Below are 15,483 nucleotides of genomic sequence, written 5' to 3' on the forward strand. Positions count from 1 at the left end.
TAAAATGCATTAAAATTAACTTTATTTGAAAGATATAAGAACAGATATGTCTGGCCTATACATATTGACATAAGTACTTCCCCCAAAATATCCAGTGAGAATCTCATAGAAATGTGCTTTCTATTGTAAATGTCAGGTTGTATATTCTTACTCCTCACATGTCAATCGTTATGATGACAAGGGGGTTTTCAAGGTATGTATAAGCAGTTCTTTTCACCTGAACTTGGTTTCCCACGAGAACAGCAGAGTCTGTGGCTTTTCAGGTTTCAGAAATAATATTGACATACAGACACATATCAGTCAATGAATCATGTTTCCTTTTTTGCAGGACTACAAAGAGATGTACAGCATTGCTAAAAGGTTGTGTAAAGGAAGATAATGAAAGACCAATAGATTAGTTATCTATTAAACTGCTTTATGCCACCTGCTGAGCCCTGAATCTGCAGATCTAAGCGATACAGCTATCTATCAAAATAAATTTAAAACAAACATTAAACACAGGACAATACACCTATATGGTCCTTCATATTCTGTTCGTTCATCAGGTAAAGAACAAACTGCACCCATCCAGTCTTTCGAGCTTGAATCAGTTCATTCAACAGCATAAATTTATTTCATTGCTAATATTTAAATGTGCAGACATATATACCTTCTGATATGACGAAACTGATTCTGATCATGTCAACTTATGTATCAGAATATCAGAAATAATCAAACAGTGTATAAAACTGGTCTGCCTATATTACATGTCAGTCATGTGTATTATACTGTGTAGTATGATATTCCACTTGTTTACACGAAATCCAGTATAATTGTGTTTTTAAATGAACATTAAAAGCAGCTTTTGTGCACATCAGGGCCATACTCAGGACAGTTAACTACAAAACGATGCCCAAGCAACTCTACAGGAAGTGATGAACTTTCACTTTAGCCAGGACATTGTAGGGTTTTCATATCTTGTTCTTCATCATTCTAATCTCTGGAAGAGAAAAATAAAAGTTTAAATCTACATGCTACATGCATATATATATATATATATATATATATAATAGGGCTATACTGTTACTTTCATTCTACAGGACTGTGAAAATTGGAAGAGAATAAGGATCTGTGGACCCCTAATTCTCATGCCAACCACACACTGCTGATTTGTGAGGCAGTCATGTGACCATTAGATATCCATTACACCTGAACAATATCTCACTGTGCATCCATCAGCTTGTCATGCATGTGTTCTCTGTTACTTAGCACAGAGGAAGTAGTGTGTTCATATGTGTGTGTGTGTGTGTGTGTGTGTGTGTATGTAGGAGAGAGGTGGGGGAGAGAATTAAAGACAGAGGTAAGAGTGATGGAAAATGTGTGTACATGCCATTACATAAATACATATGTGAGTCAAAAAAAAAAAAAAAACATGCTGAAGAGAAAACAGTCTTGACATTACTAATTTGCCTAGTAGTAGAGGAAAGTCAGAAGATCTTTCAAATGCAATTAGTGAGGAGACATATAATTGCCTAATCTGTTTACAACAGTTTTACTAGTTAGTACTGATTCAGCTAATATACATCCTGCCTTTAGTCTAATTTACTGACAGTTCATGACCATGGTTTGAAGATGATTGCAACATGCTTGACCTAGTTGGGTATTTTTTTATATAAAATGTAGGAAGTGGGAAATGATGTCTACTCTGTGTTTGAAGAGTTTTTGTTTATTGTGGTATTTACAGCTCATGGTTTGTATGAATCAATTTAATGAATTAAATCTGAGGTGAATAACATTATTTCACCATCATTTCAAGCAAACATAGGAGAAAACTGCTCATTTGTGCTGAAAGTGAGAAGAGTACTGGAGTAGCTCTGCTAAAAATGATTATTTATCACTGTAAGTTACATGACAAGCACTAAGTTCACCCAAAAAATAAAATAAAATTTGCTGAAAATGTACACATCCTCAGGCCATTTATATAGGAATAGATTCAGAGAAATTTAACATGACATTATTTGCTCACAATGGATCCTCTGCAATGAATGGGTGCCGTCAAGAACAACACGATAATCCACAAGTAATCCACATGGCTCCAGTCCATCAATTAACATCTTGTGAAGCAAAAGGCTGCATGTTTATAATAAACAATAATATTGCATTCTCCAGTCATCTCATCTGAATCAGGAGGGAAATATGGGCAGATCAAGCACTGTTTATAAAGAAAGTACAGAACAGTTCCCAAACAAATACGTCAATGGTTTTTGGAGTGAGAGGACAACAGGGCGTGGCCTTTTTTCACTGGAGGAACACTGTAAAAAATCCAACTTTCGAAAAGTTCTACTAACCAATGTAAAAAAGTAGCCTGAACAAAGAATTTTTAGTAGGAGAAGAATTTTTTGAGTGAACTGAACAAAAATACTCTAAACATGTTGCTAGCAAAAGTTTTTTTTTTTTTTTTTTTGTTAAACTTACTTAGATACTCAAGTATTTGTTCACAACATATGCAAATGTTCTCCCAACTTTTCAAATTGAGTCATCTGAACAAACAATTTTACACTGAACAAAATTACACAAGTTCCCAGCATGCATTGCAGCTTGAAAACATTTTATGCTAATTATCATTAAAATATTATCATTATTTTCATTTATATTATATCATTATATTATCATTTTTACTGGCTTAATTTATGCTGCTGCTGCTGTTGTCACTGTCAGTTAGCTCTCATATTTTTACTGATTTAAAATTTGTTGATCCTCACCATGGTTGAGAATCGTGTGCTGAGGTACTGCATATGCGCCTCTCATTGCATCTTGTTTAATGCATTTGTCTATCAGCATAAAGGTTTGTTTTAGTTTCAAGAAGCAAATACTACTTGTTTTTAAGCTGTCGGTTGCTAGTTGAGTTAACTTAACAAGTTGACTGCGTTAGGCCAACTTTTTTATTTTTTTTACAGTGAAGCATTATTATGAATTATGGACTCATTTCACTTCACAAAATGTTAATTGATTGACAGGATTATTGTGATGCTTTTATCAGATGTTCAGGCCTGAGGGTGAGTGCACTTTCAACATATTTTCATGTTGTGGTGAACTATTCTGTTTTTAACAGAAGTGTAGTATATAAACAGAGTAATACTTCAGCTTACATCATCAGGCTCTTTTAGTAGCACTGCATCATCATGGCCTAAATTAGTCTGCTCAAAGTCTCATTTCAAAATGAGTAATATGCAGGCAGACCCAGGTGTCCCCTTGAGAGCTCTAGAAATAGACAGATCTATACACAATGCTGCAGCTAGTCCTAGATTAGAAGGAAGTGGGTTACTCTATTACTCTAACCCTTGCAGCACTCTATTGTATAGTGATGCTAATACTGCTAAGAGAACTTGGCCTATTTCCATTAAGCCACTGCACACTAAGCAGGAGCTTTTGTATAGTTATTGGTCATATGGAGATGAATCTTCAGGTTTGTTTAATTCTGGAAGTACTAACAGGTTTGCATTCGGAAAATCCAGGTGGGCTCTTGATGCAACCCAGACAATGAGACATTTAATCAGCTAATGTGAGGAGCCTAATCTAACTCCTCCTTTACAAAGAGGAGCCAAAGCCATACATAAGCCATCGCATTATGCTCAAATGAGGGCGCTCCGCTTGAATAAACAAAGAACAGAATACAATCTCTTGAAAATTTACCCATGGCCGATTAAAATGGATCCTGCAGTGGGGGTTTTACTGGAAGGCTGCCCTGACCACCCTGTCGCTCAGGGGCTGGGTGGGTCTGAAGTTGTCCCCCAGCATCCCGTCATTGCCTTCTGGAAGCTCTGCTCCTTTAAAATGGGACCTGAGACGACGAAACTCCTCAATCTGGGGCAGAGCAAAGTGTTGAATGTTAGTTGAAAGAAGGCCTGCATTCACATGTGCATTGCAGTGGGTGGGTTAGATATGAGCAGGGGCCAAAATGAACTCTTATATACTCAGAATATACTGACCATAAATGTGACCCTGGACCACAAAACCAGTCATAAGTAGCACAGGTATATTTGTAGCAATAGCCAACAATACATTTCAGTACACTCATATTAAGTTGTACTGTGCTTGATTGTTATGTCATAGAAAATTACATTATCACCCAACAATATGTTAAAAGCATATTAAATATATAAATATATAGTACATCCTACTTTGCCTGCATACATATAGTATAGACACATAAAGCTATATATAGGCTACTATATAGCAAATCTCAGTTGTGTGATTATATTGTCTATATTGTCACAAAAGTGTAAACAGTATTATCACAAAGTTTTATATACAGTATAGTTGTATCATATCCAACTTTATCTGCTTACATACAGGATATAAAGCAATATATTCAGTATTGCAAATCTCAACATAAGATGTTATAAAATGTAAACTATATTATCGGCCAGCTCTAATCTGATGAATGCAACTATAAGGCATAAATTTAAGAAGATATTATAAACATTAACATCTTGACTTTCTGTAAAGCTGCTTTGAAAAAAATGTGTGTTGTGAAAAGCGCTATATAAATAAATTTGACTTGACTTAAACAGGGTAGAACACAGGTGAGTAACTCTATTCTTTTACTTTCTTATGTGAGTGTTGAATGTGGACCCTGGGTGTGAGCTTTTTCGGAAACATGATAAAGACAAACATGAAAATCTTCATTCATTGTAACTTCTTATTATAATAGTCTGAAGAATTAGTTTGAAGTCATAACATGAGCATTTTTGTACTTGTTCAAGTACAAAATGGGGATAACATATCAGTGTTGCATGTTGACTTAATCTGAAAAGGAAACAATTTATATCAAACACGTTATTACAGTCATCAAAAACAGACAAGACCCTGGCCTGCTTTCATTTTTGACCTCATAATCAATATATGACTGGCCTTTACTTGAAAGTACCCCTGCTCTGCCAGTCATTGAGATCAAAGATAATGCAGTTGCAGACAAACAGCTTATATTGTTTTTCAACTTATGATGTATATCACTGTGGTAATCCCCACGCTGTTCAAGTCACGTCAAGTCAGTTTATGATTTCCCCTTTTATGTGTTTATATAAACTAGTGTTCTAAGAGATGATGAGGCATTATGCACTAGTTTAAGTTTGGTGTCAGCAAGATTTTGATATTTGAAAGATATATTTTTACTCAGCAAGGATACATTGAATTGAACCGATGAAGTAGAAAGTGGCAGTAAAGACATTTATAATGTTACAAAAGATTTTGTTTTTAAATAAATGCTGTTCTATTCTTTCTAATGTTAACAAATGTTAAGCAGCGGAACTGTTTTCAACACTGATAATAATAAGAAATGTTATAAATGTTTATATTAAAATAGAAAACAGTTATTTGGTCACACTTTAATTTAAGATCCAATTCTCGTTATTAAAAATCATTAACTATGGCTTTTGCCTCAATAAACTCCTAATTTGCTGCTTATTAATAGTTAGTACACTCTCAGAAATAAAGGTACAAAAGCCGTCACTGGGGCGGTACCTTTTCAAAAGATACATGTTTGTACCTAAAGGGTCCATTTTGGTACCTTAAAGGTACATATTAGTACTTAAAGTGTACATATTTGAACCTAATAGGCACAAAAGTGTACCTTTTGAATAGGTACCGCCCCAGTGACAGCTTTTGTACCTTTATTTCTGAGAGTGTAAGGTAGTTGTTAAGTTTAGGTATTGGGGAGGATTAGGGATGTAGAATTTGGTTATACAGAATATGTGCTTTATAAATACTAATAATCAGCCAATATCTTATTAATAGGCATGCTAATAATCAACTAGTTAATTGTGAGAATTGGTCCCTACACTAAAGTGTTAGAACCAGTTATTTTAAATTTTTATAATTTCACAATATTACTGTTTTACTGTATTTGTATCAAATGTGGTCTTAAAGGTGCCATAGAATGGAAAACTGTATTTACCTTGGCATAGTTAAATGATAACAGTTCTGTACATGGAAATGACATACAGTGAGCCTCAAACACCATTGTTTCCTCCTCCTTATGTAAATCTCGTGAATAAAAAAGACCACTGAAAAACAGGCGAATCAGAACATAACACCGACTGTGACGAAACAGTCGGGATCACTACGCCCCCAATATTTGCATAAACCCGCCCATGTTCTAGGCCAGCCGAATCATCAGAAGTTCTGCAGGTATTGTGAAGAAACAAGCGAGGACAACAGTGAAAATGGCAGATCATGGAAATAAATGTAATGTTCCAGGCTGTGCAGGGGATGTGAAGTGCAGGGATGGGTTGGTGTCTGTATTCAGAAAGGCATGGAAAGCAAATAACGCGTTCTAATAAAATAACGCGAGCCACTAAAGGGACATGGTTAGATCCTTGCTAGCGGTAGCCTGTTACACTGCAGTAGCCTACATAAGATTTCACTTACCACATAAACAGAGTAAGGAGAGATGACTGAGGATGATGGAGGATGATTTACAGACCCTGAGCACAGCTGACAAGTATCCGATCTTGTAAAATGTGTGGTAAGTACTGCCGCTCCATAGTATAAACAGAGTTCGTGCGATCGCGAATCGCAAAAGTGAGACTAACGCGATCGACTGATCGTTCAAAAGCAGTTTCAATGGCCCACATATTAAAAGCGGCTCCCTGATGCCCGCATTTTATATACAGTATAATTACCCGACGATATAACTGCGATGGAAAGTATTGAAATATATATTTTCCTCCCTGTGTTTCCTTCTTGCTGTGGGATACTGAAATGCGCAACACTGTGAAACAGCCAATCAGAACAGAGCTCAACATTGAGCCGCACTGTGAAACAGCAGAGGTCATTATTATTCTTGACCCTTCCAAATAAGCCAATAACAGACCGTTTCATTCTAGGGAGAAATCCTAGGGTTGTAAATGGACATGTAAAACCGTTTCTGGAGATTTTTTTTAACCTAAACTACATACCTTCTATCAGAGAACAATTTAAAATATTGTATCAATACATTCTATGGCAACTTTAAGAGACTCATTTAAAATAAAAAATCTACACACTGTAGTGAAATATATACAGTGGCCAAAAAGCCAAAAGATGTCTGGTGGGGACTGGGGACATTTGCACAATATATGCTTTAAATAAACCTACAAGTTTATATTAGTAAGAGAAAAACACTAAATTTGGTTAAGGTATTGACAAAAATTATTTGGCAAAAAAAGGCAAATACAGCTCATAAAATGCATATTAAAAAAAAACAAGAAGCTCAATTATTATAACCAATTATTAATATGTTATTGGTTCTCACTTGTATTTGATTAGCAGCCATTCTCATGCGCATGCCTCATAAACATGTTTCCTTGCATTATCACAAATGACAGAACTGAAACAAGGAGCACATAAACACTCTCCAAACACAGCTACACAATATGCTTAGAAAATCTAAATCCTCTGAAAATTTTTCCTCAGCCAAACCCCATTCCACAGCCATACCTGTCACACACCCAGTTTAAGAGCTGTGTTTTTCTTCTTATCATTTGGAGCACTTGTCCTCATAATTAAAAAAAAAATTAGGAGCACCTTCTAATCAATAATAAACAATTTGCATAAAAAATTAGCCTTCTTAATACGAGGTGACATTTGACTCAAAGTGATTTACAGGGGCATTTTCTTTTTACCTTTGTAAATGCATTTTTCTCACTTTATTAAATGTATGCAGTGTTTTCCTCTAGGATTTACTCCAGCTGTGGTGGCAGGACTATTTCCCATGGACCACGCCCCCTCCCCACCCAAGAATCACCTGCACTCAGAATCAAATTTATTTTAACTAAATAAGTAAATAGTAAACAATAAAATAAGAACAAATAAATTAATGACAATCAATAGTACAAACAAAAACAATAACAAGACACAAATTAAATTATCAGTACTTAATATTTTTCACTTAGGTCTAACTATAATCTATTCAACTGTAAAATAACACTGGATAGTCTTCACTGTATAATGAAAGACAGCAGCAGGTTTATTTAGGCTGCTGTCTCTTTAAGACCTCATGCACAGATCTAATATGTTACACATGGCTCTATGCTTACTTTTCTTTTTAGGAGGGCTTGTCCTCCTAATTAAAAAAATGTAGGAGCACCTTCTGATCAATAATCAAAAATTCGGATCAAAAATTTGCCTTCCTAATACGAGGTGACATTAAAGTGACTTACAGGGGTATTTTCTTTTGACCCTTGCAATGGCATCATTTTCATCTATTTCAAATTCAAAAAATTATGTTTATAAGCTTTTTAAAATTTCTATTTAAAACAATATAATAAGAAGTAGAATAAGACAAATAAGTTACCAATCATATGAAATTAGTATTAATAAAAAATTTATTTGTAGGTGGCACAGAAGAACAGTGGTTTATAGGTACAATTTTCAGACGTTTAATCAGGCTCAGAGGTGGCATGAGTGCAATTAAATTCATAGATTCATGTGGAGATTAATGTTTTAAATATAAAATTTTGAATACAGAAATATTAAATGATTTAAATAACTGAAATTATACGCTAAAAGTGAAACTGAAACCGCCAGCAGGTGGCGACAAGTCAATGATTTCTTCACTGAATCATTCATTCAATTGATTCGTTCGAACGGGATGATTCATTCAGGAATGAAGCAGTGACTGTCTTAATGAATGGTTAATCATGAATCACTGACTCACTAGATTCGTTAAAAAATGCACTTTCATTTATGAATGAAACACTGCTGTATTTGCTTTTAGAGATGTGCAGCGGCTCAGCTGTTACTTTATTTGGAACTATTTTCGTTGATGATATAGACTAGAGCAAAAGTATGCAGTACTTGTTTATTGTTTATTTATTTGCAAACTCCCTTAATAATTATTAAAAGCTGTCAATAATTATTATCGCGATCTGTGGGCACACAGAAAATGAGAGCGCGCGAGTGAGTTCTCAAGACTCAAAAGCAGGTGCAAATGTGATACATTCCGTCGGAACCTGCGGGAATGAGTAGAATGATTATTACGGTAATAATAACCCTAATTCTGCTCTGTTCTCTGATAATAACTGAATGATGCGAGCGGCGTTACTATGTTGTCAGTGAGAAGCTTGCAGCCGTGGCGGGGATGATTTTTGGTGTGCCGGCAGAACAACAACAACAATGCGCTACATGTTTCTTTTCCCCTCATTTTAACCCTGTTATCCCTAATAACTAATGGAGTGAACACGGAGCAGTTTTTCCGCGAGCGGGAACAGAAAACCAGAACGCTTAGAGCGGAGAGAGGAACGTGCTTTCGCTCCACTCCAGGCTTTGATCACATCCCCCTCAGCAGGCTGAATACATCTCGTCTTTCCCAAATTTAAGACCTATTCAAGCTAAAATTAAAACATTTATTACACTATTTTAGAAATGTAAGCTTATTTACGGCCTTAGAATTATGAAAAGTGAATTTAAAACATTAAGGACAGGCGGGAACCCTGCAATTGACGGAAATCCGTCGTAGACTCGCTGCAATGAACGGAAATCCGTCGTAGAGACTGAGAACTTTAATCCCTGACATCATTATGTTTGAATAAAGCACATATAAATTTAACTAGGCCAGACACATTTGGCCACTACTATATATGCGATATAAAATACACATTTGAGAAATAGTAATATTTAATAATAGCTGTGGAGGTAGGCCTATTACCTGCATCTGAGAGATGGTAAGTGGGTAACGGTAAAGAATCCAGGTGACATTCTCACTACAGGGTGGAGTGGTTAAAGAGCCCTCATACACCCAGTAATCTCTTAAGAGAGGATCTGAAGGAAGCAGACAAATAGATGTTGTCAGCAAAGATCAAATATCAAAACATGCAAATATCAGTATAACAGATTATGAATTTACCAGGCAGTAATGTGTTGGGGTTAAAACATGGAATTATTTTTGTCTTTCCCTGTACACACAAAAAAAGACATTTTAGGTCACAAGCATATAAGTCATATTTTTGGCTATAGTCTCTAGTGAGCCAGCTCTTCGGCTCACCTTATACTGCAGGTCCTGCAGGACGTCTGTGATGGCCTTCAGCCCAAGATGTTCCTTCCCAATCTGCACAGAACAAATTAGAGCACCAATGTCAGCCGACTGCAGAGACGCAAAAAAAACAGCCTTTCTCTTGAAAGGCTTTCTATATTTACACCACTAATACCATGTTTATTTACACAACACTATTGGGTAGTTTTGAATCTGTTATGATGACCTCCATGTGGGGAAGTGTGATACCTGCACAAACAGGGCGATGATAAGAATGCCCTTTTTCTTGCCCATGGCCTCCTCCACGCCGTTGAATAATGTAGAGTTCCAGTGGATTAGATGAAGCTGTGAGAGATATTTATTACTAATTGAGTGATCTACAGTAAACCGAGCTATTTACAAAGTATGCCAAATTATGAAGGTGATGATGCCAATTCTGTGTTGTGTTAAAAGACTGGTTTGACTCGCAGTTGTGCTAACAACTTGAGAAAACGTGCTATGGTAACAGGTTGACAAACATGGTAACATGTTAAGAGCGGGTCCTTATCTTTCTTTTGTGTACAGAAGACCAGGAGTAGGAGAGCAGGTGCCAGGAACAGGTGATTTGAATAGATCACTTGATGATAAATCCCTCTTTGGAGCATGTGGTATTGTTGTTTTTGACATGGATTGAGCTCCCAGTTCATGTTTTTGTAGCTAAAAAGGCTTCCTTCCTTATAAGTCAATTGGATACAGCAGCTGACGTGCTGATGTTACTTGCATTGCTTATGCAGAGTGAATACTGTGACCTGTTAATATAGGCCCCAAAATAAATATGTGTTGTTTATGTGTGCGGTGTGAAGCAGGCTTGTTTTAGTCTGTCCCTCAAACATCAGAAAGGACGAGTAAGTGAGAGAACCAACAATAGAAAATGATGATACTGTATGGCCAGAACTGGCCGAGTGACACTGACCTCCATAGGAAAAGCCTTGAAGTTGACAGTGTGTTCAGATCCCCTCTGGTTCTCTTTCCCCCAGTGGAAGCGCACCTCGCTCAGTTCATACTCATGGTCACTAGGGAGCGGACCCCCAGTCACAACTGAGAAAGCATTACAAAGGTCACAGGAAAGAGAACAGGATGAGATGACATAAAACAAGCTCACTGTACATATAGGTTTCTCACACTCAGCAGATTGATGTCATTTAACCTCTCTGTGACCTAGAAAAGCAAAACATCTTGTGATGCCACTAATGTGATCTTGGTTAAAGCCCAAAATGAAAATTCTGTCATTATTTAATCACCCTCGTGTTCCAACTAGTGAGTAATCATTAAATCGATAAATGCAAGGCAGATACAATGCCTTTTAATTAGAAGAACTTCAGTATTTGTGAAAACTACTATAAGATTGCAGTATCAAGGAATTGCTGACATATAAAATCTGATATTTTTACAAGAAAAAAAAAAATGTGAAGAAAAAAAAAACATCAAAAAGCTTCATAAAACTTGCCCATCTGATCAGTGTATAATTGAGATACTATTATAGTTTTATCAATATTTTGAATTAGATCTAATTAATTTTGTTGTGTTTTGGACATTTTTATTAGTTTTTGTTGCTTTTAAATGTCTATGCTGAGAACTGCTCTCTCCTGGAGAGGATGCAAAAAGCCCGCTCTCTGACTAACTCAGCGGCTGGGTTGAAGTAGCCCCGCATCTGACGGAGGGGGAGGGGTGTGTAGTTTCAGTTGCCAGTGAGATTGACCCAGCCACTAACCCAATGCCTGTGTAACACAAAAACTACCCAACACTGGAAAACATATGACCAAACATGCTCAACCCAGCGGTTGGGTAGAAAAAATAACCCAGCGATTTTTAGTCTAGCAACAGAGGTGTAAAATATTGAGTAATTTTACTTGATTACTTTACTTAAGTATTATTTTGGGGGATTTGTACTTTATTCAAGTACAATTTAAACTGACTACTCGTACTTTTACTTGATTACATTTCTGAAGAAAAAACAGTACTTTTTACTCCTTACAATTTTATTTCATCTTGAAAAGTTCATTACATTTTTATTTTATCTTATGCACATTAAATATGGTAAACGGAAGCTCAAACGTGCGTGCCTGATGTGCGAACCAATGATCATGCATGTTTCATGCATCAAGCACACATATTTCTACTTCAGTTATGAGTTTCATCAGGTAAATGTCTGGCTTCAAAAGTTCACCATCAAATCTGAGGAAGCATATTGAGGTAGCAAAGTTGCATTTTCCCAAAAAATGTTTATTCATTATTTGTTCTGTTTTGATAGAGCCATTAGCTGTGTAATATATTAGCTGAATGCACAAGATTGAGTGCAAATAAAATCAGTGATGAGAATTTAAATACCATTAATATTTTTGTGGAAATATTTTCTTAATTAATTAAAAATCTCCAAAAGTGTTTAAATAAGCATTGTTTGTTAAATTAATTGTAATTCATGTTTAGTGATGTTCTCACCAGGTAGTGAATAAGTTGTATTTATAATACGTCATTATATGACACATTGAGTAGGAATCAGGACTGTCAATGTTTTGTTTTTGTTTTTTTTATCTTAATAATTACATGATTTGCTCATTAATTAATCTAATTAGTAACAAATAATTATTTATCAATATTTGCTGAGAAAAAAAAATCTAAAAGCCCCAAATAAATAATTAAAAGATTAACAACACACAAAAAGTGGCCTTTCAAAACGTTAATGTTGTATGTTTTAATTCTATGACTATCCTCATTAATTCAACACATTCTAGTATTCTGTGTGAAATATGTTTCTAGCCTCTGCATCATATCTTGCTCTTCAAAGGGATAGTTCACCCAAAAATGAAAATTCATTTACTGACCCTCATGTCATCCCAGATGTTTATGACTTTCTTTCTTAAGATGAACACAAGCAAAGATTTTTAGTCCAGATAATGCAAAACAGAACCACTTCAGAACCCACACCAAGTGAACATGATGGTCAAATTTAAAATATTAGTATTTGTATCCTTCTTACATAAGCCATCATTTCACTTAAGAAGACACGTTACTGCGTTACTGTCATATTCACTTTGTGTAGTTTTTGAAGTGTCATTTTTGGATGTCCCATACACATGATTTTCTTTTTCTAAAACACTTAGTTTGTGTTCATCTGATAAATGAAAGTCACATGAGGGTAGAAAGGATGGAGTTTCCTTTTAATCCCTTTCCCTGTATTTTTTTTTAATGCTTAAGTGCAATTTAAAGTTGTACTTTTTTACTTTTACTCAAGTATGTTTTTGGCCAGATACTTGTACTTTTAATTGAGTAAAATTTTTGAGTACTTTTTACACCTCTGTCTAGCAATCATCCACTGATAACATTTAGTCCCTTTCGAACGCTAGAATGCAATTTTTGAATCTACACTAAAGTTACATGGAGTTCTTTTTTTGGTGCTTTTATGGTACTTTTTGCTTTTTTCTGTCCTTTTTGGAACTTTAGTGAATTGTAGTTAAAAAATATATATATTTTGGTATTCGAATGAAAAAATAATGAGAAGAATTTTGAATGACATGTTGGTAAACAAGGCAGAAAGAGGAGAAAATAATGGCAGAATTATCATTTTTAGTGAACTTTCAGCATGTTATACCTGATTTGGACTTGAGCATGATCCTCACAGTATGACCGTCGTTAATGACTTCACAGTCCCTGCAAACGACATAGTTGGGGTTAAGCCCCACCTCCAGGAGCCGCGGGTCATAGCGGGCCTCCCTAGAGTTAAGGTTTATGGGGGACTGGTACTCTCCATTTGCCTCAGGAAACAGAAGACCCCATTCAACACCTGGATTCATGCAAAAAGACAAAAAGTTGATTCAATCAACCTTAAAATGATGATAACATTTTATTCTAATGCAGTTATCAAAGCATACTTATCTTGCGGTTTACACTGTCCTTGTTCATGAACCACTAGCCTGCTGCTCAACCTTGAAACTTTTGCACCAATCAAACTTTTGATATGATACTTTGTCTTTGTGTCAATTCACACATAAAATATTTGGCCTTGCCATAGATAATTAACAGTGGTCCTTTATTTTTATTTTTTTTTTTGTCCTGATGTTGAAACTAAAAAAGGCTGCCAGAGCTCCAGTGCCTCAAAGTCATTACTGAGGGGTCCAACAGGAATAGCAGACACAGGGGGATACAGGATGTGCTCATTTTTTCCCTCTGCTACTTTTCATCTCACCCTGTCTATATATATTACTCACTCCACTCTTCTTTGACTATTCACTATGCATTTGTTAAAAAAAATCTAAAATCTCACTAAAGAATACATATTATATATAATAGATGAACACTGTTAGAAATAATAGAAATAAAGCTTGGAAAAAAGACTCAATTCACAAAAAGAACAATCTTGGTCTAAATACAATTTTTAACATAATAGACATGCATTACGCAATTATATTTTATTTTTATTTATGCACTTATTTAATAAAAAAATTTTACAAGTTAAAAATATAGAGTGCTGATTCAAAAGAAGTTCTGAAGCGGTTATAAAGTGACAGCATTGTGTGTGGTCACAGATCTCAGTTGTCTAATTTTGTCTGTGTATTTAAAGAATCGGTAGTATAAATGTATTTAAGGCGAACTGAGACAGGGTTGTTTTTAGAGTAATTCCTGATCATGGGTGTGACAATAAAGTTTCATGTTTCACAAAGAGGAGAATTAGCCAGTGATTCTCTCATTGAATCCTTACCTTCTTCATAGCCCCATTCCAGCTCATCTTTGCCAGGGTAGTTATCGGTCTCCTCAATAACATTATCTGCCATGGCAACTGAATTTTCTCTCTACACCTTTCAGAACAACTTTCGTTCTGTCCTGAGCAGATGCCAAAAACTACTTCTTTCTGACCCTGTTTTCAGGGTGAAGTCTTCCTCGTCGTTTGCTCACTTCCCTCCCATAAAACATGAAGAAAGTTATCTATAACAATACAAGTGGAAGTGACTGAACTCAATAGCTTCAAAGACTCAATGTCCACGCTGAGACTGCAGCCAACAGAAACCAGTCGTCATTCCATTGAAAGTGATGAGTTTTCTTCTCCTGTGCTCTTCTAGGAAAGTTGTCCTCTCTGTACCAAACAAAAGTAAGTTCACAAATTCACTCTCTTAGCTACTACAGCCCACACGGTTCCCCCACAAGCCATCTGATTGGCTGCGTGCAGTGACTCTTAAGCCTCTGATGTAGCACCATAGAAACAGCTCAGCAGTCTGGCCTGGTTTACAGTCAGGCCACGGGAAGCACAGTGCACATTGGCAGGAATGCAGGAGTGATGTTGCTCTTGTAGAGTTCCTCCCACAATGGAGGAAATGGGTGTGGTTAAAAAAAAAAACACCCACCAAGGGGAGGGTGAAGAAGGAGAGACTGTAGAGAGGGAAGGTCTGTTATTGTTTGCTTTGCACATTATTGATGGTGTTTTCAAGGTAAGGATGAGAGGGGCCCATACGGTGCTTTCT

At 35.9% G+C, this 15,483-nt stretch overlaps 1 protein-coding gene across 1 annotated transcript; it reads right to left on the minus strand.

Moving 5' to 3' along the window:
* ca8 (carbonic anhydrase VIII) lies at nucleotides 1-15,279 on the minus strand. The gene is made up of 9 exons (XM_058765477.1): nucleotides 14,727-15,279; nucleotides 13,620-13,811; nucleotides 10,944-11,068; nucleotides 10,241-10,336; nucleotides 10,004-10,066; nucleotides 9,866-9,914; nucleotides 9,668-9,780; nucleotides 3,673-3,843; nucleotides 1-979 (listed from the first exon to the last, which is right to left on the minus strand). Exons 1-8 carry the CDS (start codon nucleotides 14,797-14,799, stop codon nucleotides 3,709-3,711), a joined length of 846 nt encoding a protein of 281 aa, XP_058621460.1. The 5' UTR covers nucleotides 14,800-15,279; the 3' UTR covers nucleotides 1-979; nucleotides 3,673-3,708.
* Nucleotides 15,280-15,483: the final 204 nt, after the last annotated feature.

This window comes from Onychostoma macrolepis, chromosome 02 (genome assembly GCF_012432095.1).
Source record: "Onychostoma macrolepis isolate SWU-2019 chromosome 02, ASM1243209v1, whole genome shotgun sequence".
NCBI classification, from domain to species: domain Eukaryota; kingdom Metazoa; phylum Chordata; class Actinopteri; order Cypriniformes; family Cyprinidae; genus Onychostoma; species Onychostoma macrolepis.

Bases quoted from the DNA above. Each gene is read 5' to 3' on its own strand.
- ca8 (XM_058765477.1), bottom strand. From the start codon at position 14,799: ATGGCAGATAATGTTATTGAGGAGACCGATAACTACCCTGGCAAAGAT. The intron at 13,812-14,726 runs GTAAGGATTCAA...GCATGAATCCAG, and splicing joins GGAATGGGGCTATGAAGAAG to GTGTTGAATGGGGTCTTCTG. The intron at 10,337-10,943 runs GTCAGTGTCACT...TATCTCTCACAG, and splicing joins TCAAGGCTTTTCCTATGGAG to CTTCATCTAATCCACTGGAA.